The following is a 26,548-nucleotide window of genomic DNA, read 5'->3' as shown; positions in this document are numbered from 1 at the left end:
TTGGAGCTATATGGAAATCCTAGATCTGATAAGGGACTCTAGAACATATATAAAGAACCCTTATGACTTAACAATAAAAAGATAACCCAATTTTCAAAAAAAAAAAAAAAATGGTAAAGGATCTGAATAGACACAGCTCCAGAGAGGATATCAAAATGGCCCATCAGCACATGAAAGAATGCTCAACATCATCAGCCATCAGGGAAGTGCAAATGAAAACCAGAATGAGAGACCACTTCACACCCATCGGGAAGGTGATAATCAAAGCAGCAGATAATAGCAAGTGTTGTAGGGAATAATGAGAAACTGGAACCCTTATACACCTCCTGCTGGAGAAGACAGTCTGGCAGTTCTTCAAAAGGTTAAATGGAGAGTTGCCATCTGGCCCAGTGATTCTCCTCTTCGGTATATGCCCAAGAAAACTGAAAGCCTGTCTCCCCAAAAACTTGTACAGAAGTGTTCACAGCATTCATCACAGTCCCCAAATGGAAATAACTCAGATGTCCATCAACTGATGAACAGATAAAATGTGGTGTATCCATACAAAGGAGTATTATACAGCTTGAAAAAGGAACGAAGGACTGATCCATGCTACAACATGAAAGAACCTTGAAGCCATGTTAATGAAAGAAGACAGTCACAAAAGGCCACGTATTGTAGGATTCCATTTATATGAAATGTCCAGAATAGGCAAAGCCAGATACAGAAAGTAGATTTGTGGTTGTCAGGGGCCGGGAAGGGGGTGATTCATAGGCAATGGGGAGTGGCCGCTCAGATGTATGGGGTTTCTTTCTGGGGTGATAAAATGCTCCAGAGTTAAGTGTGCTGATAGTTGCACAACTCTGAATATACTAAAAACCATTGACTCATGCATTTTCAGTGAGTGACTTGTATGGTATGTGAATTAGAGCTCAATAAAGAGGAAAAATGGGGATGAAAAAACATATCAGAGTGAGTCTTCAAATGCCATACACAGAGGCAAAACTCTTTGTTGAATTTAGTCACAACTTCAACCAGGAGTTGGGTAAACATACATATGCTTAGAGAGCGACCATTATGTGGTTAGGGAGTAGGGAAAAAAAAAAACCAAACCTTTATTATAATTGGAACCAGATAAACAAAGCACTCTTATTGGCCAACTCTCAGGATAGGGGAAGAGCCTTGTTACACAAACCCACTCCCCATCCCCGACCAACTTTTATTTATTTTTATTCTCTTCCTTTCCCTTTGTGTTTTGATAGCTGAAGTAGTGTACTTTTAGCACAAGACTGAGGCTGAAGGGAGCCCGGCTGGTTACTAGGAAAATTTGCATCGACTTTCGTCTCTCTGGGTTGTCACTGGAGGAAGCCAGGAACGCGCGTTTGGACACAGCATATGAGGAAGTCTAGCCCACCTCGTCCTCTACAGCTTGCTGCCCTTAGTCTGAAAGTTGGAGAGAGAAACCTAGTGAAATTGTGTCTCCTATTTTTCCAATATGTCGCTCGGATTCTTCATGTCAGATCCAACTAGTATTTATATGTAAAAAGCCTGGGTCAGGGACCTAAATTCATGAAGTGATTTAGCCTCTACAGATTAATTCACATCAAAGAATGCATTTCTGCTATACCGACCGTTTCACAGTTCAGCTGGAATCTAATTCCCCCTGGGAGCCCGCCATTTTTTTTGTGGGTCAGGGACCTAAAATACTTAGCTGATTATTAATATTATTAATATTTTGAAGAGTTGGGAAACTCTCATGACCTGGAGAACCCACTGGCCACGGGACACACAATTATCCTTAACACTTCCCTTTCGTTACGCTGACCTATTTAGTTTGTTAATTAACCAGTGAGTCACCCCTAGTTCTATGATAAGGTGGTCAAGGTTCCAAGACTGTTGCCACCACTGCTGCTTTCTATTTCGTTTTTTAAAAAGATGTTTACAATGTTTATATAGGCAGGCAGATCCCATAAATATGATACCACTCTCGTCCATAGATGTGGTGGCACGGAGTCATCAGTAACTCGGGTCCAGGCTTTCCACAGAACGTCTCTTGTACTTAGCGTTTCTTCTCCATGCTTGTTCTTATCTAGGGGGTTAGGGTCTCTGAGCTAGATTACTGTAAATCGGTTCCCATATTTCCATCCCTCTCCGCCTCAAAAACATCTGACAGCAACGCAAAGGATTAAACACCTAAAAGTAACATTTAATCAAGTGATCTCTCTGTCTAAATGCCTTTGCCTGGCTGCCCCATGTTTAGCGAGTAAAGTCCAAACACGATTAGCCTGCCATTCAAGGCCTTCCGCCACCTAGGGCCAAGTTTTCATTCTAGATTTATGTCATCTGCCACTCTCTTGGACAAAACTCATCTCCTTGCCATCCCCTGAACTTCTGCTAATTCATTTCGTGCCTTTGCACGCCCTCTTCCTCCTGCCTGGGATACCCGCGCATTTTTGAAAGCCTGTTCAGAATGCCCTTCCGTCCACGAAACCATCCCTGAACACTACAATCCAGTGACCTCTCATTCCTTGGAGGTGATACAAGTTATGGACAGTGGCCTTCACCTGGCGATGCTCCCAGACAATTGTTCTTGGCTTATGTTGTCAATTCTTGCATCATGTTTAATTTTGTGTCCATCTTGCCTTCACTACGTTGCAAGCTCCTTGAACACAGAGGTCACTTATTATACTTGACCAAAATGTACCCACGGTACATAACACTGTGCTGGGGGGCACGGAGGGACTAGTTATCGACTAAAGAGCACTCCAGTTTCCCCGGGATGCTTCATTCTCAGGTAGCAGCAACTGGTCTAGGTGATGGCTCCTTACACATCCAAACCACACCTAATCACTTCAAAGGGGAAATGAACTCTACAGGGTTACTCCAAGGTATTAAGGAATTACAAACTGCTTCTGAAATACTTCTGAATCCCCTGTGAAAATACAAAATTAAACCTTCAATAAATAATGTCATGCTCCCCTAAAAGCTTCAAGATGACATGTAAAGAAAAATGGCAAGCCAGGAGCATCATCTCTAAGATGTCTTGGTCACAAAGCATTAAAAAAGCCAAGTCTCCATGTGATTCATTTAGACTTCAGTGTCTTTTTTTTTTTTTCTCTCTGAAAAACTGGCTAAACTCTATAAGGAAAATACGTCTCGAACTTAAAGTTTACACGAAAGGCAGCCAAAATTATACAGATAATTCAAGCTAAAAAAAAAAAGTTCTTGGGGCGCCTGGGTGGCTCAGTTGGTTAAGCGACTGCCTTCGGCTCAGGTCATGATCTTGGAGTCCCCGGATCGAGTCCCGCATCGGGCTCCCTGCTCAGCAGGGAGTCTGCTTCTCCCTCTGGCCTTCCTCCCTCTCATGCTCTCTCTCTCATTCTCTCTCTCTCAAATAAATAAATAAAAAAAAAAATCTTAAAAAAAAAAAAAGTTCTTTACACCTCGGCGGCTCCTGAATGATGTAGGTAGTCTGAGAGGTCTTCATAGTTAGAAATGGAATCCCTAGCTAGCAGTCGCCAGATCTGCAGTGGGTACGTCCCCTGAACCCCCCAAATGCTGCAACCAGCCACTTCTCTCAAGGTACTTGTTAATCTTGTACACAGAAAAGAAAAATGGTCATTACGTAAATACCTCCCTGATTCTGCTACTTTGAAAGTTCTGAAGTTGCATAGGATGTACTGACTGTAAATTCTCGGAACTATTTTATTTGGCCTTCTGGATAGCCCCAGAAAGCTCTGGGAACAAACCAATGCCACTTCCCAGGGAGAGCTAGGTCACATATGAATCCCTTGCCCTGGAAGGCAGAGAGAGACCAACTTGATCACCTGGCATCACTGGCTCAAAACTTGAAGGAGCAGTAAGTTTGGTATTTCTGTGTATTGCCTTTCCTTGTGAAATCCTCCTTTTAAAATGACCCTTTTGTTTCCTTTAGCCTCGCCTTGACTACTAGCAGGCAGGAGTTCAGACTACCTCCCCAATTTGGAATATCCGTGTTTTATGCAAATTTGATCCTTTTTTTTTTCTCTCCAAGGATCAGTATGATCATGAATTGAGCTTCCTGTCAAGAAAAATGCTAAGTTCAAAGTATTATTTCCTTCACTTCTAATTACAAATAAGTTTTACCTTTTATTGTGTTCCATTATACAATTTTACACAGTACCATTATTATCTGAAGCAATAATTAAGCAAATTGAATTAATGTTTTTGAGCTCTACTTTTCCGTATATAGATTTACCTAAAAAAGTACAAACCAAGCACAGTGGTGCAATTTTCCAGGCACTTTCAAGTTGCTTAAATATTTACAAATATGTAAGCACCCTGTTTGAAAGCATGAAAATTTTGGTGTCAGGAAGAAACACTCCATGTATATCAAATCTTTAAATTTTAACATTTGCACAGCTCCGATTATTCCTGAGAAAGGTCAGTCTCGTTGTCACTTTGCATCTGCACGTCCTCAGATTTCAGCAGTGTATCTTGGGGAACCATAACCTCTGTCGCTCGATGTACCACTAATTGCACAAAATACATGTAATGTGTTGCTCATCCAGGGGGAATGGATCGTGTCTTCTTGTAGTATCTAAAACAAAGAAAAAAAAAACCTGCATGTTTATCATGAAGCAAAATAGCCGCTGTCAAAAAAGTATGTGTATATGAAATTACAGGCATATTTCAATTTGTCACCGACACGTAGCTATTTAAAATGACATAAAACAGAAAGAGCAAAGAATAACATTACCGACTTAAGTCTTCAAAGCTGTATTACAAAGGCAGCATAGCAAAAAAGCAGAAAAGATCTGGTTACTCAATAAGAAAAACAAAAGATTGTAAAATGCAAAATTCAAGAAAAAGGGAGAGGCAATGCAATCTTAAAAAAATTTTTTTTTTAAATGAACGATCATAACAGTGGTTCTTGGAATCACCAGTGGGGCTTTTCAAACACACAGATACCCATGTTCCTTCCCTGGAGACTTGGAAAATATTCTTAAATAAAGTCACAAGTATATATTTCTATTCTAAAGACCCACTAGAACTATATAAGCTAATTGATACAGAAGGCTTTTCATGGAAATGAAGAACTTCACACATAAAACATGTAAATTTTATATCCCATAAGTATATAAACATATATATTCATATTGGTATAGATATTTTTAAAACTTTCCATTTTGTGTGATCAAATATGCTTGATTAGATGGAAGAAAAGAAGGGGTGCCTGACTGGCCCAGTTGGGAGAGTATGTGACTCTTGGTCTTGGGGTCGTAAGTTCAAGCCCCACATTGGGTGTGGAGCCTACTTTAAAAAAAAAAAAAAAATGGAAGAAAAGAATACCATACACATCACATCCAACCTCTTTACTGTATGATCCCAGCTTAGGTCTCAAGCTTTCAATACTTGGTTCTCAAGTTAGCTTTGAAACTTCAGTATTAAGCCCACAAACTGGTCTACGGTGATAGTAATGAGGCATATCATTTGTGTTGCTACAAATTAGGTCTTATACAAAGTCCGTAATAGAGAAATTTCCTCTTACAAAAATCGTAACTCATGACACGAATCTGGAAGCCAAGCAGGGGTTTAAGAGATGACTAATTGTTTATCCACACCTGTCAGATGTGACAAGACAATAGGGGACTCATTGTGTAGAAAACAAAACATACCAGACCCTACAGTGGCCACCACTAACTCTATCTAATTAAGAAATCTGCAATTCATCATTTTAAGATAATATAAATCCCCTCTTATTTTTTTAAAGATTTTATTTATTTAAGTCTCCTTTTAAAAGTCAAAAGCTTGAAGAAGTTTTACAAAGAACTGTGTATTTTGGTATACTATAACAGACTACATTGAAGAGGGTGAAGAATATCCAGGCCATATATCTTTTGTCAAGTAATCATTTATGGGGCACAAGAGAATAATTTATATTGCACTCTACAGCTATATTTTACCTTATTTTGTATTATTTTCTTTTCCTTTGGGAAATAACATATCTCAAAGTGTAGGACTGAAAAAAGGCTCTCTTTTGTGAGAATCTAATAGGAAACGTTAAATTATAAAAATTCACTATAAAGTCAACAGTTAGGGCACACCTAAATACGATGCATTATGACGGGACAGCATGCATAAATATAAACCAATAGAAACTTAAGATTTTTCAATAAAACAAGACGAAATCAAAGAGGGAGACAAGCCAAAAGAGACTCTTAACCACAGGAAACAAACCGAGGGTTGCTGGAGGGGGAGGGGGGTGGGGGACTGGGGTAAATGGGGTGATGGGCATTAAGGAGGGCACATGATGTAATGAGCACTGGGTATGATATGCAACTGAATCACGGACCTCTACCTCTGAAACTAATAATGAACTATATGTTAATTATAATAATGAACTATATGTTAATTAATTGAATGTAAATAAAATTAAATTAAATTTAAAAAAGAAACTAAGATTTTTCTTGGTTACCTATCTATATATAATATCAAGGGTCTAAAATACTGGTCTCTCCAACTCAATAAAATAGCCACAGTTTATGGGAATCAAATGAGAGAGACAGGTGGGAAGTGGGACAGCAGATTTGCAAAATCCATACTTTGGGGGAGAGGGGAAGAACATTATAAAATGACTGCTGTAAGTATCTTGATCACTGTAATAACAGTAAATTGAATAATTTGTTTTCCATTTGAGTACTTTAGAGTTTAAGGCTACGTCATGCAGTTGCATGCAAATGGAATAATTGCAGCGCACTACACATTGGCTTAAAACAACGTCTGTCGTTGTCGTATTTTTGTGAAGGAGTTTTTGCTGATTTTCTAGGGATTATGAAGAATAGAAACGCATACACTGGACAGCTCCTAGGAACAAATTACATCATCTACTTGCGTCAGAGCAGTGATGGCACAGAAAGGTATATGGCTCTCCACTACCCATGGGCTGAGCTCGAGACACAGGGAACAAAGGAAGTGGAATGATTTCCTACCTTCCTAGTCCTGATCACCTGGCTGCTTTGGGAAGGAGACAAAAAAGGATCTCTGAACACTGAACAGCAGAGGGATGCCTTGGAACAGTTTGTACTCCTTCCTAAATGGGCTAATAGAAGTAGAGATGGCAAAAAGGAGAACTAGAACACTGATTCCGGACTCCTCGGGCCAACGAGATTCCCAGACATGGAGAACGGGCGGGTAGGAAAGTGGGGGGTAAGCAGTCTCACTGACCAAATGGGATGATGAAGGTCTGGCTGGCTGACTTCTTCAGGCTGAGAAGATGACAATGGTTGGAAAATGAGACTCCTGGTCATTCAGCGCAACCTTGTGCTAACTAACTAAATTTCCCACAGCAAGCAATTGCTAAAACGCAGCTACCAGGACAGAGAAGGTTCTGGAACGAGCTTTAAGAATGTGTTCTCTAAAGGGTTGTAGTTATCCTTGTCTCTCGGAAGAAAGCCTTGCTTTCTTCAAAATTCAGGGTTTGAAGAGTTTCTGAAGCAAGTATTTATCTCATTGGCTGTTTTCATTAGTAAGGAAATGAAGCTTAATAGGCTCAGTAGCTGAGGGACTAGACCATTGTGCTGGTACTTTTATAAACGTGTTGAAGACCCTAAAATACTTGAGTGACAATCCATGTATAGAGTGGTCAGGACTCCAGCATAAAAATGAAGTTTACCAGGATAACCCAGGAGTACTCGGGTTGAAGACAAACAGGTGTATAAAAGTCCCCGGAGGTGCCTGGGGACTGGGGGCTGGCTCAGGCCTATGAAAGTCCTAACTACCTGATTGTGACATAATGTGGCTGTCAGTGGTGAACAGGTCTTGGCTTCCATATTTTTCAGGTTGTGGCTTTACTAAGTTAGCTGCAATTGTCATGAACACTCAGTCATAGATGAAAATGCCAAGACATTTCTCCAATTTTGGAAGCCCCTCAGTGTCTCACCTAAACGATAGAATCTATAGCTTCTTACAGCCAAGATAGAGATATTCTTTTAGGGATTTGGCTCCTGTGCCAATCATCTCACTTCTTTAGGACCCTTCTTGAGAGACTCTTACCCATGTCTCCAGTAGATCAATTTAGATTGGCTCAGCTAGTTACTTCTAATAGCACTGCGGCCTAAAGAACAAAATGGGCTTATTACTGATAATTGTTTTAGCAATTGCTTCAGATAATTATTCCAAATTCGATTTGCATTATATCATTTAAACGATTAAAGATAATAGGAGCAAACTTGAAAACACAGACGGAGTAATTTCAAGGTAATGCATTTCGAACGAACAGACTTGGCTAAGTAACACTTCAGGGGCCCCAGATCATGTTTTCATTTTCAACTACCCTAATACTTGCCTGCTCATGGATAATGTCAGACAATTCTTTCACCATGTCTCTGAAATTTGACTTGAGCCCTTCATGGTACTCAATTTGATCCTCTTTAATTAGCCGCTCATTTAGTTCAAGTGCCATGCTGCATGCCTGTATGAACTTCCTGTGGAAAAAGAGCAAAGATAAGGGTTTCATCATTTATTCCTAGAAAGTCTCACTGACCACCAATTGGATATTCACTTTAACCGCGGCTTGCCTAGAGGGAAGACTGGAATCCTGTATTTTCTCACTGTGTCTTTGCTAATGCCACTTCCTAAGTCCGAAATACCTTTCCTTTCTTTCTCACCTTTTCCCTCTGGTTTCTCACCTCCTTTAAAACCTGGCTCAAAACATCGACCTTCTAGAAAGACTATTTGCTCAGCCACATGATATCAAATCAGCTAAAGTTGTGCTGATGTTAATTTGCACCTGTAGATAATGAGTTATGCATTCGAACATAATTTATTTGGGGCTACTATGTACCCAGTACGGGGCTGGGTGTTATAGATAGGAATTATCTGCCCTGGGCTGGGAGTGGGGACATAGATGGGGCGGGGAGCGGAATGGGTGAAATTGGTGGAGGGGATTAAGAGGTACAGACTTCTTGTTATAAATAAGTCACAGAGAGTTGATGACTTATTGTAAGAGCATTTGTCCATCATTCATGCGTTTGCGTGTGATGTCCATAATTAGAGCGTAGGTCTTAGGGGACAAAGTACCTCATTGCCCCATTTGGTTTGCATCCCTGTCATAGCAACTAGTAGAATCTTTCTGCACACACCAGGCATTAATAAATATTGGTGAATGAGTGACTGCTGGTTACTCTGCAGCCTGGAACAGTTGCTAACACACAGACAGGAAAAGTAAATGAAGTCGGGAGCAAACGAGTGGATGAGTTATCATCTTCCCTCTTAGCCTATTTTACTCAACGGTCTCTCTTCTGAATGTGAACTTTTTTTATATATATTAAACAGATTGTTTTCTAATGCAAGACTGTTCAGACATGCCTTAGCTTACAGGGATGCTCCCTCGAGCCACGGGATCATGTGCCCTGGACCAGCAGAATCCCAAGTGAAAGTAAGAACCCAGGACAGGGGGGCAAGCCTATCCAACCCTTCCAGTTCGACTTTTATTCCCACCCTAAATGGTTTGAAATGCTGTAAGATGGAGTCGATCAGGCAAAGGAGGAAAGCACATAAGGAATGTAGGCTTCCATTTGTGCTGCGCTAAACAAAGCAATTAGGTAAATTGGCATATTTCATTGTTAATGTCCTGCAGCCAGAAAGAGATTGCGCATTTCCTCGCTACTTAAAGTACTGTTGGCAGGGCACTTAAAATATTGTAAAAGGGAACGGAGAATGTCTTTTTTGGAGGGATGTTATTAAGTGAATATTTTGGTTTCTCTAAAGAAGAAAATGGGAGTAAAAGGATAGAGGTCTAAAGGGAAAAGGACACAGCACTTACCTAAACATGTCTTTCAACTCATTTACTTTCTTAGGTGGATACTTGCTAGCTTGGCTATCATTTAAGAAAGCCCTTGCGTATGCTAATGGACCAGCATTTACCTAAAGTACAAAGGGGGAAAAATGAGAGAGTTGTTAGAATGTAATCAAAAAGTAATTTCTGCCTTTCTCTTTTTATTTTTATTATTTTTTTAAGATTTCATTTTTTTAAAGTAACCTCTACTCCCAACGTGGGGCTCAAACTCACAACCCTGAGATCAAGACTTGCAAGAGGTGCCCCTGCATCATCTCTAGAAAAACCCAAACAAACCCTAGGGCCCCTGGGTGGCTCAGTCGGTTAAGCGTCTGCCTTCAGCTCCGGTCATGATCCCAGGGTCCTGGGATCGAGCCCCGTGTCCAGGCTCCCTGCTCAGCGGGGAGTCTGCTTCTCCCTCTCCTTCCTGCTCGTGATCTCTCTCACTATCTCTCTCTCAAATAAATAAAATATTTTAAAAAAATAATAATTTTTTTAAAAAACCCTAAATACATTAAAAATCTCTACCCAAGGACCATATTTACTATTCTTACTAGAAGTTTACTTGAAAAACAATGACTAAAGCAAATAATCTGCAAAGATGGTATTCAAACAAGTTACTTAATGAATTTTAGCTATGGAAGTACAGAGCGTGGCTACTGTCTCAGGGGTTTATGTTAAAGTCTTCTGCCATAATGCAAAATTGATGGACACGTCTGAGCCTAATTTCTTTCAGTTCACCAAGAACAGTGCTCAAGCAGATTACACAATTGCAATTCATGCTTGCTCCGTGCCCTTATGAAAGCAAGAACATCAGGGACCGTTCAGGACCCCTTCAGCAACCAAATACCTGCACTGAGACGCAGCCCTGCAATTTCAGCTGGAGCTGAATCATGTCCACGTCAGCAGAAGAGCAAAGTTTTTTCAGCTCTGCCGTTTTATCTTTGATTTCATCAGTAGCAACATCGATGGGCTTTAAATTAATCTGCTGCTCATAGTTTATAGGGATCCTCTTCTTCACATATGGAAAGGAGTTGGAAGCTGTTAAAAGGTTCACACTGATTTGTTATCTTGGAAAAAAATCATTCGTGCAAACAGCCAAATCAAAGGAAAAGCTCCACTCTGCTTAATTGCCCCCATCATGCATTCTCTAGAAAACACCCTAGGGTACCAGAAAGCACCTTATTAGTTCAGGATTGAGGGGAAAATTCTCTTTATGGGACACCCTGGAGCAATCAGTCACGAATTACATATGGGGTGACTATGGTATATAATGTTGCCGTGTTTGTGCAAGCTCGTGGGTAAATAGCAGAACAACGCAGGATTAAAACTGCAGCTTACGTCTTCCTGCTTGCCACCTGCTACTTGTGTGTATCAAAAAGAACCAAGCCAAACAGAAGGTTATCATGCAAAGTCCTACTTACTCGTCAAGATTGTGCGGCGTTTGCATTGTTCTTCTACGCAACCTTGCTTTTTGCCGGATAATGTATAAGGAGCTTCAAAAACAAATCTGTTGATATTATGGTTTCTTTCAAACTCGGTCTTTCTTTCTGTGAGTTCTTTGTCATCAAAGTAGGGCTTCACGTAAGTGACTTGGATATGAGCATATTTTGGATCGAGCTCTTTGGCATTCACCTATAAAGTAAGAAAGTTTTGGGTTTTATTCAGTGGAAGAGAAGAGGGGGAACAGGTAAGCCATTAACTCCCTTGAGATCAACTGAGGAACGTTGCCATTATGATTGTGTTCCCAGCTGAATGCACACCCAGAGGGGAGCTTTTTTCTTTTTTTAAGGATCGTGTCCTTCTGATTATAAAGAAGTTACAGAAACCTATTCGGAAATTATAGGAATGGGGGAAGAAAACACAAATCGCAATCCTACCACTCGGCAAGGACCATTATTCACATTTTCACATATTTCCTTCCAATCTTTTCTCTAGGCACATATTATTTACAAAGCTGAGGTCATACTAAACACTGTTGTATAATCTGATTCTTTAAAAATATATTTAAAAGGTTAACTGTACATTTGAATTCTACCTCGATAAAAACATATTATGGAGAGGATTCTGAGAAGGTGGTAGAGCACCAGAAATTTACCTTCCTACCTAGCCAACATTTACACTGGCAGAATCTGTCTGATCTGTTTTGGCACTCTGGTGTCTACTGAAAGCTTGCAACTTGCAGGGGAAGACTGGGACAGAAAATTGCAGGTAATTTTGATTCCGGTCGGTTTCATCTCTTGGCGCAATGGCAGCTACTCTTATCCTACCCCTCAGCCCCATGGCAGGCAGCTGTGCACATGTTCCTGGAACAGCTTGCAGGAGCCAGGATGGGCAAGAAGGATCCTGTCTTCCAAATACTGGGGATCTGTGCTCTGACTGCTGTTTCTGACCATAGAGGTACAAAGAGGCTGTAGCCATTTTTTTTAAACTTTCTAAAAAAAAGACTTTATTTATTTATTTGACAGAGGGAGAAAGAGAGAGAGAGCACAAGCGGGGGGTGGGGGGCGGCAGGCAGAGCGGGTGGCGGGGGGAAGCAGGCTCCCCACTGAGCAAAGAGCCCCATGCAAGGCTCGATCCCAGGATCTGGGATCATGACCCAAGCTGAAGGCAGATCAGATGCTTAACTGACTGAGTCACCCAGGTGCCCCTGCTGTGGCCATTTTTGTTGTACCTCCCTGCCCCTGGCTGAAGTGACTTCCAGGGGACTTAAAAGATCTCTCCCCTTTCTTTTTCTTTTTCCCCTCTTGGGAGCCAGACACTGAAGACAAGGACACTCAAAAGCAACAGTATATAGGAAGGAAATTGGAAACTCACCATGCATGCCCAGGGGAAGGAGCGGGTTCAGAAAAGACCTGAGAAGACCCTAAATTTATACCTCAGGCTGATCCATGGCACAGAGACAGACTATGATAATTAAAAACAAAACCCAGCAAATCCTGGGCAAGGGGGAGAATCTGATTTCTAGAATGACCACAGTATCAGATTGAAATGTCCAGTTTTCAACAACAATAAAAAATCACAAGGCATATAAAGAAACAGGAAAGCATGGCACATTCAAAGGAGAAAAACAACCCAATGGAAACTTGCCCCCCAAAAAGACCTGATAGTAGACCTACCAGAAAAAGACTTTAAAACAACTCTCTTGATCAAAGAACTAAAGGGAGATGTGGAGAAAGTCAAGAAAACAATGTATGGACAAATGTCAGTATCAACGAAGGGGTAGAAAACCTAAAAAGAAACCAAACAAATTTTTGGAGCTGAAAAATATAAGTAAAATGAAAATTCACTAGAGGGATTCAAAGGCAGATTTGAACGGACAGAAGTAATAGGGAACTCGAAATATAACAATCATGTGGAACATCACCCAGTGGACCAACATGCACATTATAGGAGTCCCTGAAAGGAGAAGAGATGGAGAGGGGCAGAGATAATATTTGAAGAAATAATGGGTGAAAACTTCCCAAATTTGAGAAAAGGCATGACTATAAATGTCCAAGAAGACCAAAAGATTCTAAGTAGGGTAAGTCAAAGAGACCCACACTCAACCACATTAAAATCAAACTGTCAAAAGTCAAAGACAAAAGAGAATTTTGAAAGAATCAAGAGAGAAGTGACTCATCACATGTAATAATTTTGTTTTCTACATAAGAGACTAAATGTATTAAAAATTATTAGCTTATTTTTTTGGACACACAATGTATAAAGATGTAGTTCTACAACATCAAGAACTGAAAGTGGTAGGGATGGGACTGTTAAAGAAGCAGATGTTTTGTATGTTATTGAAGTTGGACAGGTATAAATTCAAATTAGAGGGTTATAACTTTAGGATGTTAAATATAATCCCCATGAAAACCACAAAAATAGAGTTGAAGAATACAGTCAAAAGGAAATGGAAACAAATTTAACTATTCCACTATAAAAATTAATTAAACAGAAAGAAAACAGTAATGCAAAAAATGAGAGACAAAAGAGCTCTAAGGCACATAAGAAAACAAATAGCAGAATAAAAGAAGTCTCTCCTTATCAGTAATTACTTGAAATGTGAATGGATTAAAGGGTAATCAAAAGAGATTTGTAGAATGGATAAAAAATTATGATCCAACTATATGCAGTCTACAAGAGATTTATTTTAGATCCAAAGACACACATGGGCTGAAAATGAAAAACAGAAAAAGATATTCCATGCATATAGTAACCAAAGAGAGCAGGGGTGGATATACTAATATTGAACAAAATAGACTTAAAAGTTTTAACAGGTCACAACAGACAAAAAAGGACACTGTATATTGATAAAAGATGCAGTACACAGCAAGAAGATAAAACAATCATAAACATCTACACACCCAGTAACAGACCATCAAACTATATAAAGCAGGGGTGCCTGGGTGGCTCAGTCGTTAAGCGTCTGCCTTCAGCTCAGTTCATGATCCCAGGGTCCTGGGATCGAGCCCCGCATCTGGCTCCCTGCTCCGCGGGAAGCCTGCTTCTCCCTCTCCCACTCCCCCTGCTTGTGTTCCCTCTCTCACTGTCTCTCTCTGTCAAATAAATAAATATTTAAAAATATATGTAAAAAGCAAAAATTGACAGAGCTCAAAGGAGAAACAGTTTTACAATAATACATGGAGACTTTAATACCCCACTCTCAATACTAGATACTGCAAGCAGACTGAAGGAAGGAAGGAAATAGAGGACTTAAAGAACACAACAAACCAACTACATCTCACAGACATATACAGAATACTCTACCCAACAACAGTATGTTTTCTTCTCAAGTGCACATGGGACATTTTCCAGGATAGACTGCATGTTAGGCCACAAATTAAGTCTCAAAAGATTTAAGAAGACAGATACCATACAAAGTATTTTCTCTGACCACAGTGGGATAAAGTTAGAAATCAATAACAGAAGTAAAATGGGAAAATTTATAAATCTGTGGAAATTAAACACTTAAGAAAATCAATGGTTCAAAGAAAAAAATCACAAGGGAAATTAGAAAATACTTAGAAATTAACAAAAACAAAATCACAACATACCAAAACTTATAGGACACAGCAAAAGCAGTGCTAAGGAGATTTATAGTGATAAACACAACATTAAAAAATGGGAAAGATCTCAATTCAACAACATAATTTTACAACTTAAGGAACTAGAAAGAGAGGAGCTAAACCCAAAGCTAGCAGAAGGAAGGAAATAAAGATTAAGCAGAGATAAATGAAATAGAGAATAGAAAAATAGAGAAAAGCAATGAAACCAAAGCTTGGTTCTTTGAAAAGATCAGTGAAATTGACAAATCTTTAACTAGATGGACTAAGAAAAAAAGAACACTCAAAATTACTAAAATCAGAAATTAAAATGAGGACATTACTACCAATTCTCTAGAAATAAAAAGGATTATAGGAGAGTACTATGAGCAACTGTATGCCAACAAATTAGATAACCTAGATGAAATGAATAAATTCCTAGAAACACAAAGCCTCCCAAGACTAAACCATGAAAAAAAAAAATAGAAAAATCTGAATAGATCTATAGCTAGTAAGGAGTTTGAATTAGTAATCAAAAATTTTCTGTTGGGACCCCCCAGGTGGCTCAGTCGGTTGACTCTTGATTTCAGCTCAAGTCTTGATCTCATCATTGTGAGTTCGAGCCCCATGTCAGGCTCCATGCTGGAGCCTACCTAAAAAAAAAAAAATTTCTGGGGTGCCTGCGTAGCTCAGTCAGTTGAGCATCCGACTCTTGATTTCGGCTCAGGTCATGATCTCAGGGTCCTGGGATTGAGCCCCACGTCAGGCTCTGCACTCAGTGCAGAGTTTGTTTGAGATTCTGTCCCTCTGTCCCTCCCCCTGTTCTCTCTCTCTCCAATAAATACATAAATAAAATATTTTAAAAAATTTCTGATGAAGAAAAGCTCTGGACCTGATGTCTTCACTGGTAAAGCCTACAAAACACTTAAAGAAGAACTAACCTCAATCCTTCTCAAACTCTTCTGAAAAACTGAAGGGGAGGGAACACACCCTGACTTATTCTATAATGTCAACATTACCCTGAAACCAAAGCCAGACAAAGACAGTACGAAAAAACTACCCCAGTACCCCTTATGAACATTGATGCAAAAATCCTCAACAGAATACTGGCAAATAGAATTCAGCAGCATATTAAAAGGATTATATGCCATGACCAAGTAGGATTTATTCCTGGAAAGCAAGGATGGTTCAACATATAAAAATCAACCAATGTAATACACCACATAAACAGAAAGAAGGGGAAAAAACCTACATGATCATCCCAATTGACACAGCAAAAGCATTTGACAAAACTCAACATCTCTCATAATACTCGGGGCCCCTGGGTGGCTCAGTCGGTTAAGCGGCTGCCTTCAGCTCAGGTCATGATCCCAGGGTCCTGGGATCGAGCCCCGCATCAGGCTCCCTGCTCAGCGGGAAGCCTGCTTCTCCCTCTCCCACTCCCCCTACTTGTGTTCCCTCTCTCGCTGTCTCTGTCAAATAAATAAATAAAATCTTTAAAAAAAAAAATACTCAACAAACCAGGAACAGAAGGGAATTTCCACAATCCAATCAAGGGCCCCTATGAGAAACCCACAGTGAACATTATACTCAATGCTGAAAGACTGAAAGCTTTTCCTCTAAGATCAGGAACAAAGCAAGAATGCCCATTTTTGCCGCTTTTTTCCAAGATGGTGCTGGAAGCACCACTGAACTGTATACCTAAAAATGGTCAAAATAGTAAATTTTATGTTATGTTTAACAAAAAACATAGCTATTATAGTTCTATATGGTCATTAGCATGACTTTTTTAAAAAAAGATTTTATTTATTTGAGAGAGAGAGAGAGCACAAGCAGGGGGGAGGGGCAGAGGGAGAGGGAGAAGCAGACTCCCCACTGAGCAGGGAGCCCAACACGGGGCTTGATCCCAGGACCCTGGGATCATGACCCGAGCCAAAGGCAGATGCTTAACCAAGTGAGCCACCCAAGCGCCCTGGTCATTAACATGACTTTGAATGGATATATGGATAGACACTATTTATTGGATCAGTCCCTCATCAATAGAGTCTTAGGTTGTTTCTCAATGTTTTGCAATTGCAAGTAGTACTCTGATGAACATCCTTACATTTAAAACTATGTGCATGATTTTCTGATTTATTCCGCAGCGTAAATTACTAGAAGTTGCTTTGTTAGATTTACATGGTACTAAGGATTTTGATATATACGACACAGTTACCCTACAGAAAAGCTTACCAATTTGTACATCCACAAGAAGTGACTGACATTCTAAGAGTGGGCACTCTTGATGACATTAATCCTATCTTAGGTCCTCTGGTCCTCCAAAGGGACCACAGGAAAGCAGAATGGTTCTCTTCCAGAGACAGAAATTATGGTAGTTATGGACCATTTCACGAAGAGCCAAAATTCCATGTTAAGAAGCTACCCTGCTGGAAGCGAATCTCAGAGCTGTCCCTGCTGGACATTCCATCTGTGGGCCCTGGATACCCTCCCCTCCATCAGTCTCCCCACTAACCTGAAACTATGCCCAGGCCCCTCTTTCAGTGTTCTCCCAACTCACTCTGACTTGGGCCTTGGCTGTTGGTGACTTTGTCAATGTCACTGCAATTTATGATAGGCCTTTTTCGTGTTTGGTGTAGAAAACAAAAATTGAAACAAACAATCAAAAAAAGACAACAAAAACCTCTTGGGGAACAGTCTCTATATCCTTTTTTTCTCCACAGAAACTGGAGGATGGCTAGGTGATAGAAATTTTCTTAGCATCTCTTAACTTCTCCAAACCCATTCTATTTGATCTTACATAAAAATCTAAAAGCCTATTTCTCCAGAAGCTTTAACCTTCTTTTCTCTCCTAGTAAATAGCTAGATTTCTCTACAGAGAACAAACAGGGGGCGCCTGGGTGGCTCAGTCGGTTAAGCGTCTGCCTTCGGCTTGGGTCATGATCCCAGGGTCCTGGGATCGGGCCCTGTGTCGGGCTCCTTGCTTGGCAGGGAGTCTGCCTCTTCCTCTCCCTCTGTGTGCTCTCTCTCTCTCAAATAAATAAATAAATAAATAAATAAACAAATCTTTAACAAAAAGAACAAACTGATGGTTACCAGAGGGGAGGAGGGGTAGGGGATGGGCAAAATGGGTGAAGGAGAGAAGGAGGTACAGGCTTCCAGTTATGGAATGAATAAGTCATGGGAATAAAAGGTACAGCATAGGGAATATAGTCAATGATACCGTAATAGCATTGTATGGTGACAGGTGGGGGCTGCAACTGAGCACAGCATTAAGGTATAAACTTGTTGAATCACTATGTTGGGCACCTAAAACAAATGTAACATTGTGTGTCAACTAGACTCAGGGGGAAAAAAAAAAAGTGAGATTTCTCTTAAGGGCCCTCAGGAGATGGCTGAGGTAATTATCTAGGCTAAGACAAAATATAGCAGGGAAATAAAAAAGAGGTCAAGCCTGATTTTAACCTTATAAAAGTAAAATATGTATATGGTAAAACGTTCAAACTGTACCCAAGGGTATACATGAAAAGTCAACAATTTCTTGCCATGTAAGACTTTAGTCCCTCTTCTCAGGGGTAAGCATGGTTAACAATTTTGTATGTATCATTCCTGAAATTTCCTAAGCATATACAAGTTATTGTGAATATCAATTTTTACACCAATGTGATCATCCTATCCATGATTTCCTGCACCTCACTTTTCCCCCCTCAATAATATATCTTAACAGGGGCGCCTGGGTGGCTCAGTCATTAAGTGTCTGCCCTCAGCTCAGGTCATGATCCCAGGGTCCTGGGATCGAGCCCCGCATCGGGCTCCCTGCTCCGCGGGAAGCCTGCTTCTCCCTCTCCCTCTCCCCCTGCTTGAGTTCCTGCTCTCGCTGTGTCTCTCTCTGTCAAATAAATAAATAAAATCTTAAAAAAATATATATATATCTTAACAGGTTCAAATCAACACTTCTAAATCTATGTCAATTTTTTTTAACACATAGGTTACTATATCCATCGTGTGGATAACACCGTTTCTTTAGCCATATGGACATTGAGATTGCTTCCAGGTTGCTATATAAACTTTGCAGCAATGAACACCTTTCATCATCCATCTTTATCGTAGTGTACACCTACAGAATAAAATCCTAAACACGAGAGGCGCCTGGGTGGCTCCATGGGTTAAGCGTCTGACTTTGGATTTAGCCTCAGGTCATGATCTCAGGGTAGTGAGAGCGAGCCCCGGATTGGTCTCCATGCTGGGGGCATGGAGCCTGCTTCAGATTCTCTCTCCCTCTCCCTCTGTCCTCCCCCTCTGTCCTCCCCCACCTTTTAAAAAAAAACCCCTTAAATGTGAAATTGTTGGGTCCAGGGAAATGTATGTTTAAAATATTGGAAAATATTGCCAAGCGGCTCTTCGAACTGTGTCCTTAAGCAGATTTTGTTCTTTGGCAAGATAGAAGAGTGTTTTTAATCTTAATTTGCACACATTAAGAAAGAAATAAGGACTTTCAAAGTAGCAAGTGCTTATGATGTCTGTTGCCAATGGAGAATGACTCACATATTGTGCATACAAATAATGCCAGGAGTCCACCTGCCTGAGAGTGGTCGGTCCCTAGCACCGGCTCGCCGAGTGTTCAGGGGCAAAATAAAGCAGAAAACTGCGTGTTGCTCAGCAAGCCTGGCTTTCCATTAACTTCCCATTTATAGTATCAGTCGTGTGGCAACGAGCCTGAAACTATCTGGCTACAGGGAGGTAAAATCTTCTGTTGTCTTAACTGAATAAAACAACACAAAATAGTGACACTGATAAAGAAGGAAGTAGAGGGCTGGTGCCAAATATTAATGAATTTGGAACCCACCAGCATATCTACTTTTTATTTTTTTTTAAAGATTTTATTTATTTATTTGAGACAGAATGAGAGAGAGAGAGAGCACATGAGAGGGGGGAGGGTCAGAGGGAGAAGCAGACCCCTCGCCGAGCAGGGAGCCCGATGCGGGACTTGATCCAGGGACTCCAGGATCATGACCTGAGTCGAAGGCAGTTGCTTCACCAACTGAGCCACCCAGGCGCCCAGCATATCTACTTTTAAATGTCTCGGGCACAGAGTCAAGGTAAAACCATCTCCGTGGGAGACGAGCTAAGTCTACAAAGTGAAGAGATCATTTTCATGACGGACCGTGAAGTGTCTTTACTATGGCCGGGAGCTTTTCGCTCTAGCGACACTGTCTATTAGCTGCTAAGTCGCCTGCACCCTCGTCGCTCCATAAATATCGCTGTGGCCTGCAGATCCCGCACTGCCCTAACCACCAGCTCTCATTCTGGGCACATCTATGGCGACTAGGAACGGTCAGGCATTCCTACTGTGCTTTCCGCAAATGTCGCCTACGGGACACGATGCATCTCTAGGAAAGAGCCTCTCTTGCTGGAACCTTTTTCATCCTGGCCTGGCAGGGCCTGGTGGGATGGGTAACCTTCAGAGCAAGGCCAAGGGATCTCTCCTAAACTTACTTCATTGCACATGTAACTACTGAACTAAGGATAGCTTAGAAGGAAATGCACTATTATCTCCATTTTACTAACGAGAAAGATGAGGCACAAGAGAAGTTAAGTAACTTCCCTATGGTCACCTAGCTAGCAAATGGCAAGAGAATGGAGATTTGGGGCACCTGGGTGGCTCAGTCGGTGAAGCATCTGCCTTCGGCTCAGGTTGTGATCCCAGAGTCCTGGGATGGAGCCCCTTGCTCGTAATCTCTCTCTCATGCTCAAATAAATAAATGAATGAATGAATGAATGAATGAATGAATGAATAAATAAATAAATAAATAAATAAATAAATAAAAATCTTTAAAAAAAAAGAGAGAGAGAGAATGGAGATTTGAATCCTGCTCTGACTCCAAAACCCCCATCCTTTCTTTCACTATCTGGACAGGCTCTATTTCCATACTTCTTCCCCACCAGCTGAAAAAGGAAAAAGTCAGCAGTGTACCACGTTTGGAACTCACAAACAATGATTTCGAAATGCAGGGTATATGTTACCTTGTCAGAATCCTGAATTATTTTAACATTCTCTGTGCCAAATTTTTCACCATAAAGTTTCACAAGTCTCAGGGAAATCTCTGAGAGGCCGGTGAGCTTTGGTTCTTTATAGATGTACTCCTTCCCATCTTCTTCTTCAAAGAAAGACTATTGTAGAGTGAAACACACCATCACTTATAAATAGTCTGAGCAAGCACAGCACTTAAAGAAAGTGTACAAAATAGCTAGCAATAATATATTTGAAATACATTTTAAATAGTACTGAAAGCAACGTGGCGTGTATTCACTCTTTTAACTTCAAATAAGTAAGAATTTTCAAATTCGCCATCATAGGGACAAATCTTCTATGTTGTACTCTGACCTAATGGATTTAGATATGGAAACCAAAGTGAACTTTACACTTACAGAGCCTCCTGGCCTGCTGTGATCAGCCCTCTATCTAGACACACTCCAAGAACCAGTACCCGCGGCTAGAGCAATCTAATAATTCAAAGGTGAATGTTTAAAAAGAAAAACAACTTTATGAACGGAAGTATACTTACTTGGCCATAAAAGGCAACTCTGAAGAAAGTTCCTAAAAGTCTTTTTTTTGTATGCATAACCTCTAGAACTTTTGTGTAAGCTCCATGAAGAGTTCTATAAACTTGAGTAAGTTTCTGAAAAAGGAAAATATACAAATCAGCTTTGTCTTTTGGTTCATTACTAAATGGCTAAGATACATGCACTGGGTTGGGGGGGAGGTTTGGGGAAGCAATGCTATTTCCTTTTCAAAATGGTTTTGTTGGGGTCCCTGCCCCTTTGTCACAATTAGACAAAATTCCTCAACCATGTTGTCTAAGGGTAGAGGGGCGCCTGGGTGGCTCAGTCGGTTAAGCGTCTGCCTTCAGCTCAGGTCATGATCTTGGGGTCATAGGATTGAGCCCTGCATAGGGCTCCCCGCTCAGAGGGGAGTCTGCTTCTCCCTCTGCCCTCTGCCCCTCCCTGCCACTCACGTTCTCTCTCTCAAATAATCTTAAAATTTTAAATTAAAATAAAAAAAGCAGATATAAAAATGAGTATATGCCTCAGTGAGGACTGCTTTTATACAAGCTTACAGAAGTTTTCAAAGAGCACCCAGAAAAAGGGAGTAGGTTATTTTCACATTATTAAGAATGTGAAAAGACAACCTATAAAATGGGATAAAATATTTGCCAATTACAGATGTGATAAAGGTGTACTATCAGAAAACATAAAGAACTCTCAGGGGCACCTGGGTGGCTCAGTCGGTTGGGCGTCCAACTCTTGATTTCGGCTCAGGGTCATGGGATCGAGCCCCTTGTCGGGCTCCATGCTCAGCGGGGAGTCTGCTTCTCCCTCTCCCTCTGCCCCTCCCTCCGCTCATGCTCATGTTCTCTCTCTCTAAATAAAATCTTTAAAAAAAAAATCTTAACAAAAAAAGAACTCTCACAACTCAACAACAAAAAGACCAACAACCCAATTTAAAAATGGGCCAAGGTCTTGAATGGACATTTCTCCAAAGAAGACACGCAAATGGCTAACAAGCACATAGAAAGATGTTCAAAATCATTGGTCATAAGAAAGTACAAATCAAATACCACAATGTGATAACACTTCACATCCACTAAGATGGCTTTAATGAAAAACCCAAAACAACAAGCATTGTTCAGAATGTGGAATGTATACATTGCCGGTGGGAAGGTAAAAGGGAAAGCAGTTTGGTGGTTATGCAAAAAGTTAAACAAAGAATTATCCTATGACCCAGCAATTCCATTCCTAGGTATATACCCAAGATAAATGAAAACATATGGCCACACAGAAACTTACACACGAATGTCTATAACAGCAACTATTTATAATAGCCAAAAGGTGAAAACAACCCAAAGGTCTGCCAATGGATGCATGGATAAACAAATTGTGTCATATCCATGCAATGGAAAATCATTCAGCCATAAAAAGGAATAAAGCTCTGATCCAGGCTACAACTTGGAATAACCTCTAAATATTATGCTAAGTGAAAGAAGCCAGACACAAAAGGTCACATCTTTTTTTTTTTAAAGATTTTATTTATTTATTTGAGAGAGAGAGAGAGATAGCAAGAGAGAACATGAGTGGGGAGGAGAGGGAGAAGCAGGCTCCCTGCTGAGCAAGGGGCCCGATGCGGGGCTCAATCCCAGGACCCTGGGATCATGACCTAGGCCAAAGGCAGTGGCTTAACCAACTGAGCCACCCAGGCACCCCCAAAAGGTCACATCTTTATTAATCCCTTTTTATGCCACATCCAGAATAGGCAAATCCAGAGAGACAGAAAGCAGATTGGTGGTTACCAGGGAATGGCGGGTGAGGCGGAGAGTGATTACTTTGTGGGTAGGAGGTGTTTTCCTGGGGTGATGAGAATGTTTTGAAACTAGAGAGAGGTGGTGGGTTTGGACTATCACGAATGCACTGAATGATCCTGAATTGTACACTTTAAAATGGCTAATTGTATGTTCTGTGAATTTCACCTCAATAAAAAAGGGGAGCACAGAAACAGTTGAGCTCAATTGGAGGGAAATTTTCCTTATCTTTATGGCTGTTATCTCGGATACTTTTCAGCCCATCCCATAAAGATACAGTGAAAAATTATACATCAGTGTCCTAGAAACAACGACTACACCTCGTGTAGAACGCCAGGGGATCTGCACAGACCTTTACAAGCCTCCAGGGAAACAGGAGTAGTGTCCCTATAGAAAATACCGTTTCCGGGGCGCCTGGGTGGCTCAGTCGTTGAGCGTCTGCCTTCGGCTCGGGTCATGATCCCAGGGTCCTGGGATCGAGCCCCGCATCGGGCTCCCTGCTCCGCGGGAAGCCTGCTTCTCCCTCTCCCACTCCCCCTGCTTGTGTTCCCTCTCTCGCTGTGTCTCTCTCTGTCAAAATAAATAGATAAAATCTTTTAAAAAAAAAGAAAAGAAAAGAAAAGAAAATACCGTTTCCTCTCACGTGTAGAGAAGATGTATTTTTCTTTCTTCCCTGTTAGTTAATTGAGGAGCAAAATGCTCCCTGGGCTTCTAACAGCCTGATCTTCAAGCTAGTAAGAAAGTAGGTACTATGGACATTTTACAAAGGTTCTTAGGATGTAATGCTTTGAGAAAAGGAGCAATGCCATTTCTTTTCTTTTTTTAAAAGATTTTATTTCTTATTTGAGAGAGGGAGAGGGAGAAGCAGGCTCCCCACCAAGCAAAGAGCCTGACATGTGGCTCGATCCCAGGACCCTGAGATCATGACCCGAGCTGAAGGCAGACGCTTCATGGACTGAGCCAGCCAGGCACCCCTGCCATTTCTTTTCTTGTCTCATGGGCTATTCTTTGCCACCTCTATGACCTAGGTTTAATTATTCATCTCTTGCTTATTCATAGAATCACTTGAACTCCATTATGGTTTTTCAGGCATGTCCCATATACACCAAAAGTATGGCAAAGAGAGAAAGGCCTAGATCCTGGGAAAAAAAAGTGAGTTGGACCAGAGCCAGTCTGAAGCAGAGATTAGAACACTATGCAGATGATATTAAATGTATGTGTTTCCCCTCTGGGAAACTTCTTCAACAATGAGAGCGTGCTTGCTATACGTAAGAATAAATGGCTTTGCTTTAAAGGAAAGGGTGGGGGGGGCTTGAATCCTAAATCACCCCTTCCCAGCACAGCAGGGGTAGAAATTATGATACAGACTCAGAGACTTGAATATAAAACATTCCTATTCAGTGAGGTTGGCAACAGGTGTTCATTATATACTAGTCTATTTTTTTTTTAAGATTTTATTTATCCATTTGAGAGAGACACGGAGAGAGCACCAACAGGGGGAGGGGCAGAGGGAGAGGGAGAAGCAGACTCCCCACTGAGCAGAGAGCCGGACATGGGACTTGATCCCAGGACCTTGAGATCACGTCCCAAGCTGAAGTCAGACACTCAACCGCCTGAGCCACCCAGGCGCCCCACTACTAGCCTTTATTAATTACCCTTTACCAACAGCTTTGGCTGGCAGACTAAACTGGAAAAACTCATGGCAGGACTATTACTAGTGTCTTAATTACCTCCCCCATTCTCAGCTGCCAGCACCTTTGGTCTCCTCATGGAATTGCAGAGAATAGGCTAGGCCTATACCTCTTCTCAGAGCAACATGGAAATTCAGTAGCTTTTTTCCATGAAGGTTTGGTGAAGACAACACTGAATTTTTTATGCCCTGAGGGGAAAGGGGGGGGAAGTGCTAGATTAAAATGTTCTAAGAACCACTTACATAATCAAAATTTAAACTTATATTTTAGATGTCTTACCCTTAATTTCATTTGGAAAATGTATATGAATATAAGGTAGAATTCTCATTTTAGGATTTCACAGGATTTTGAAGGATAGGAACTTTCAAATTGGACGAATGTGTCAAAACGACACAGTTAAGTATCTATATTCTATAATAAAATACAAATGCCATAATACAATGAACCTTCTAATTTTGAGAGGACACATAGTAGAGGGATAGTGACATAATGACATGACTGTTTTTTTTTCCAAGACCAAAATAAAATGTAGTTGAGGCCAATGATGCAAATGTTTAAATTACCTACCTCAAATTCACGACGTTTCTCATAAATTGGAATGATCAACTTGGAAATCTCAGAAATCACTTCATAACGTTCTGCTTTCCATAAGCCATCCACACATTGTTCTAGCAACTCCAGCAACACTTCCTGCATTAAGAGCAAAATGCAATCAGGAATTAGAGATGGTTTGACAGTTCTGGGCAAATAAATCCTGAACCATTTCAAGTTCACAGAGAACAAACAGAACGTGCACCGAAGGAGTAGGGCTTATGTAACTCTATTTTCTAAATCAAATACTTGAAATATTTGAAATGGAAACCCTTCTTAAAAATATGAGAGTAATCCCTGACCATAGTGAAGTGTACCTATTTATTTTGTTCACTCACACAATGAAGATGTTAACTGTACTTACAAATGTCACCCATTAAGGAGTATCTTTAAGATACTCACAAGAAGATGGGGACTCGGGGAGGACCCCACGTGACTACAGAGGCATTGTTTGTTCCAAATGGGAGAACGAATGAAGGTCTGATGGGATAAACCCCACTAAGCTGATGAATGTTCATTGTTGTTTTTTTTTTATACTGAAGTTATATTTACACAGAATATAACAGAATCTTAAGAAGATTTGACAACTTTCGGAGTGCCTGGGTGGCTCAGTCGTTAAGCGTCTGCCTTCGGCTCAGGTCATGATCCCAGGGTCCAGGGATCGAGCCCCACATCGGGCTCTCTGCTCGGCCGGGAGCCTGCTTCTCCCTCTCCCACTCCCCCTGCTTGTGTTCCCTCTCTAGCTGTCTCTCTCTCTCTCTGTCAAATAAATAAAATAAAATCTTAAAAAAAAAAAAAAAGGATTTGACAACTTTCAAGCTCTTGTGTTAGCGATATGGATGTTTATGAAAATGAAGCTTTTGGTAAAGAATGCTTCCTTCCTGACTGTTGGCCCTAAAACTGGGGAGATTGAGAGGATAATAGCTCAAGATAGAGATCTCTGACTGTGCCAGAATGATAACAGCTGCGACAAATTATTTTATGACCCACCATCTCATGTTCTCAACAATAAGAAGATGAAGCCCATTACTGCGGCTAGCCCTAAGTCTTAACAGCTTGTTTCTATCTCGAAGACATGCTCTTGAGATTTAC

The 26,548-nt window shown here is 40.8% G+C and overlaps 1 protein-coding gene across 3 annotated transcripts in view; it reads right to left on the bottom strand.

Moving 5' to 3' along the window:
* Nucleotides 1–654: 654 nt before the first annotated feature.
* DOCK11 (dedicator of cytokinesis 11) overlaps nucleotides 655–26,548 on the bottom strand; it is a 192,094-nt gene continuing 166,200 nt past the window's right edge. For 2 of the 3 annotated variants that reach the window (XM_064574498.1, XM_064574499.1), the window contains 8 exons: nucleotides 25,433–25,555; nucleotides 21,384–21,497; nucleotides 20,842–20,988; nucleotides 11,221–11,431; nucleotides 10,647–10,837; nucleotides 9,785–9,885; nucleotides 8,306–8,444; nucleotides 655–4,558 (listed from right to left, as the gene is read on the bottom strand). In XM_064574498.1, the coding sequence (XP_064430568.1) occupies nucleotides 4,436–4,558; nucleotides 8,306–8,444; nucleotides 9,785–9,885; nucleotides 10,647–10,837; nucleotides 11,221–11,431; nucleotides 20,842–20,988; nucleotides 21,384–21,497; nucleotides 25,433–25,555 (1,149 nt within the window). In that variant the 3' untranslated portion in view covers nucleotides 655–4,435. Of the gene's footprint in view, nucleotides 4,559–8,013; nucleotides 8,075–8,305; nucleotides 8,445–9,784; nucleotides 9,886–10,646; nucleotides 10,838–11,220; nucleotides 11,432–20,841; nucleotides 20,989–21,383; nucleotides 21,498–25,432; nucleotides 25,556–26,548 lie in introns of all 3 variants that reach the window. The other variant, XM_064574500.1, reaches the window with a different exon arrangement.

This window comes from Mirounga angustirostris, unplaced genomic scaffold, assembly GCF_029215605.1.
Source record: "Mirounga angustirostris isolate CCGP_5_RB_7025 unplaced genomic scaffold, mMirAng1.0.hap1 SCAF_11, whole genome shotgun sequence".
Taxonomy (NCBI): Eukaryota; Metazoa; Chordata; class Mammalia; order Carnivora; family Phocidae; genus Mirounga; species Mirounga angustirostris.
Note: the sequence above shows the minus strand (reverse complement) of the source record. Positions and strands in the feature narration are given on the sequence as shown.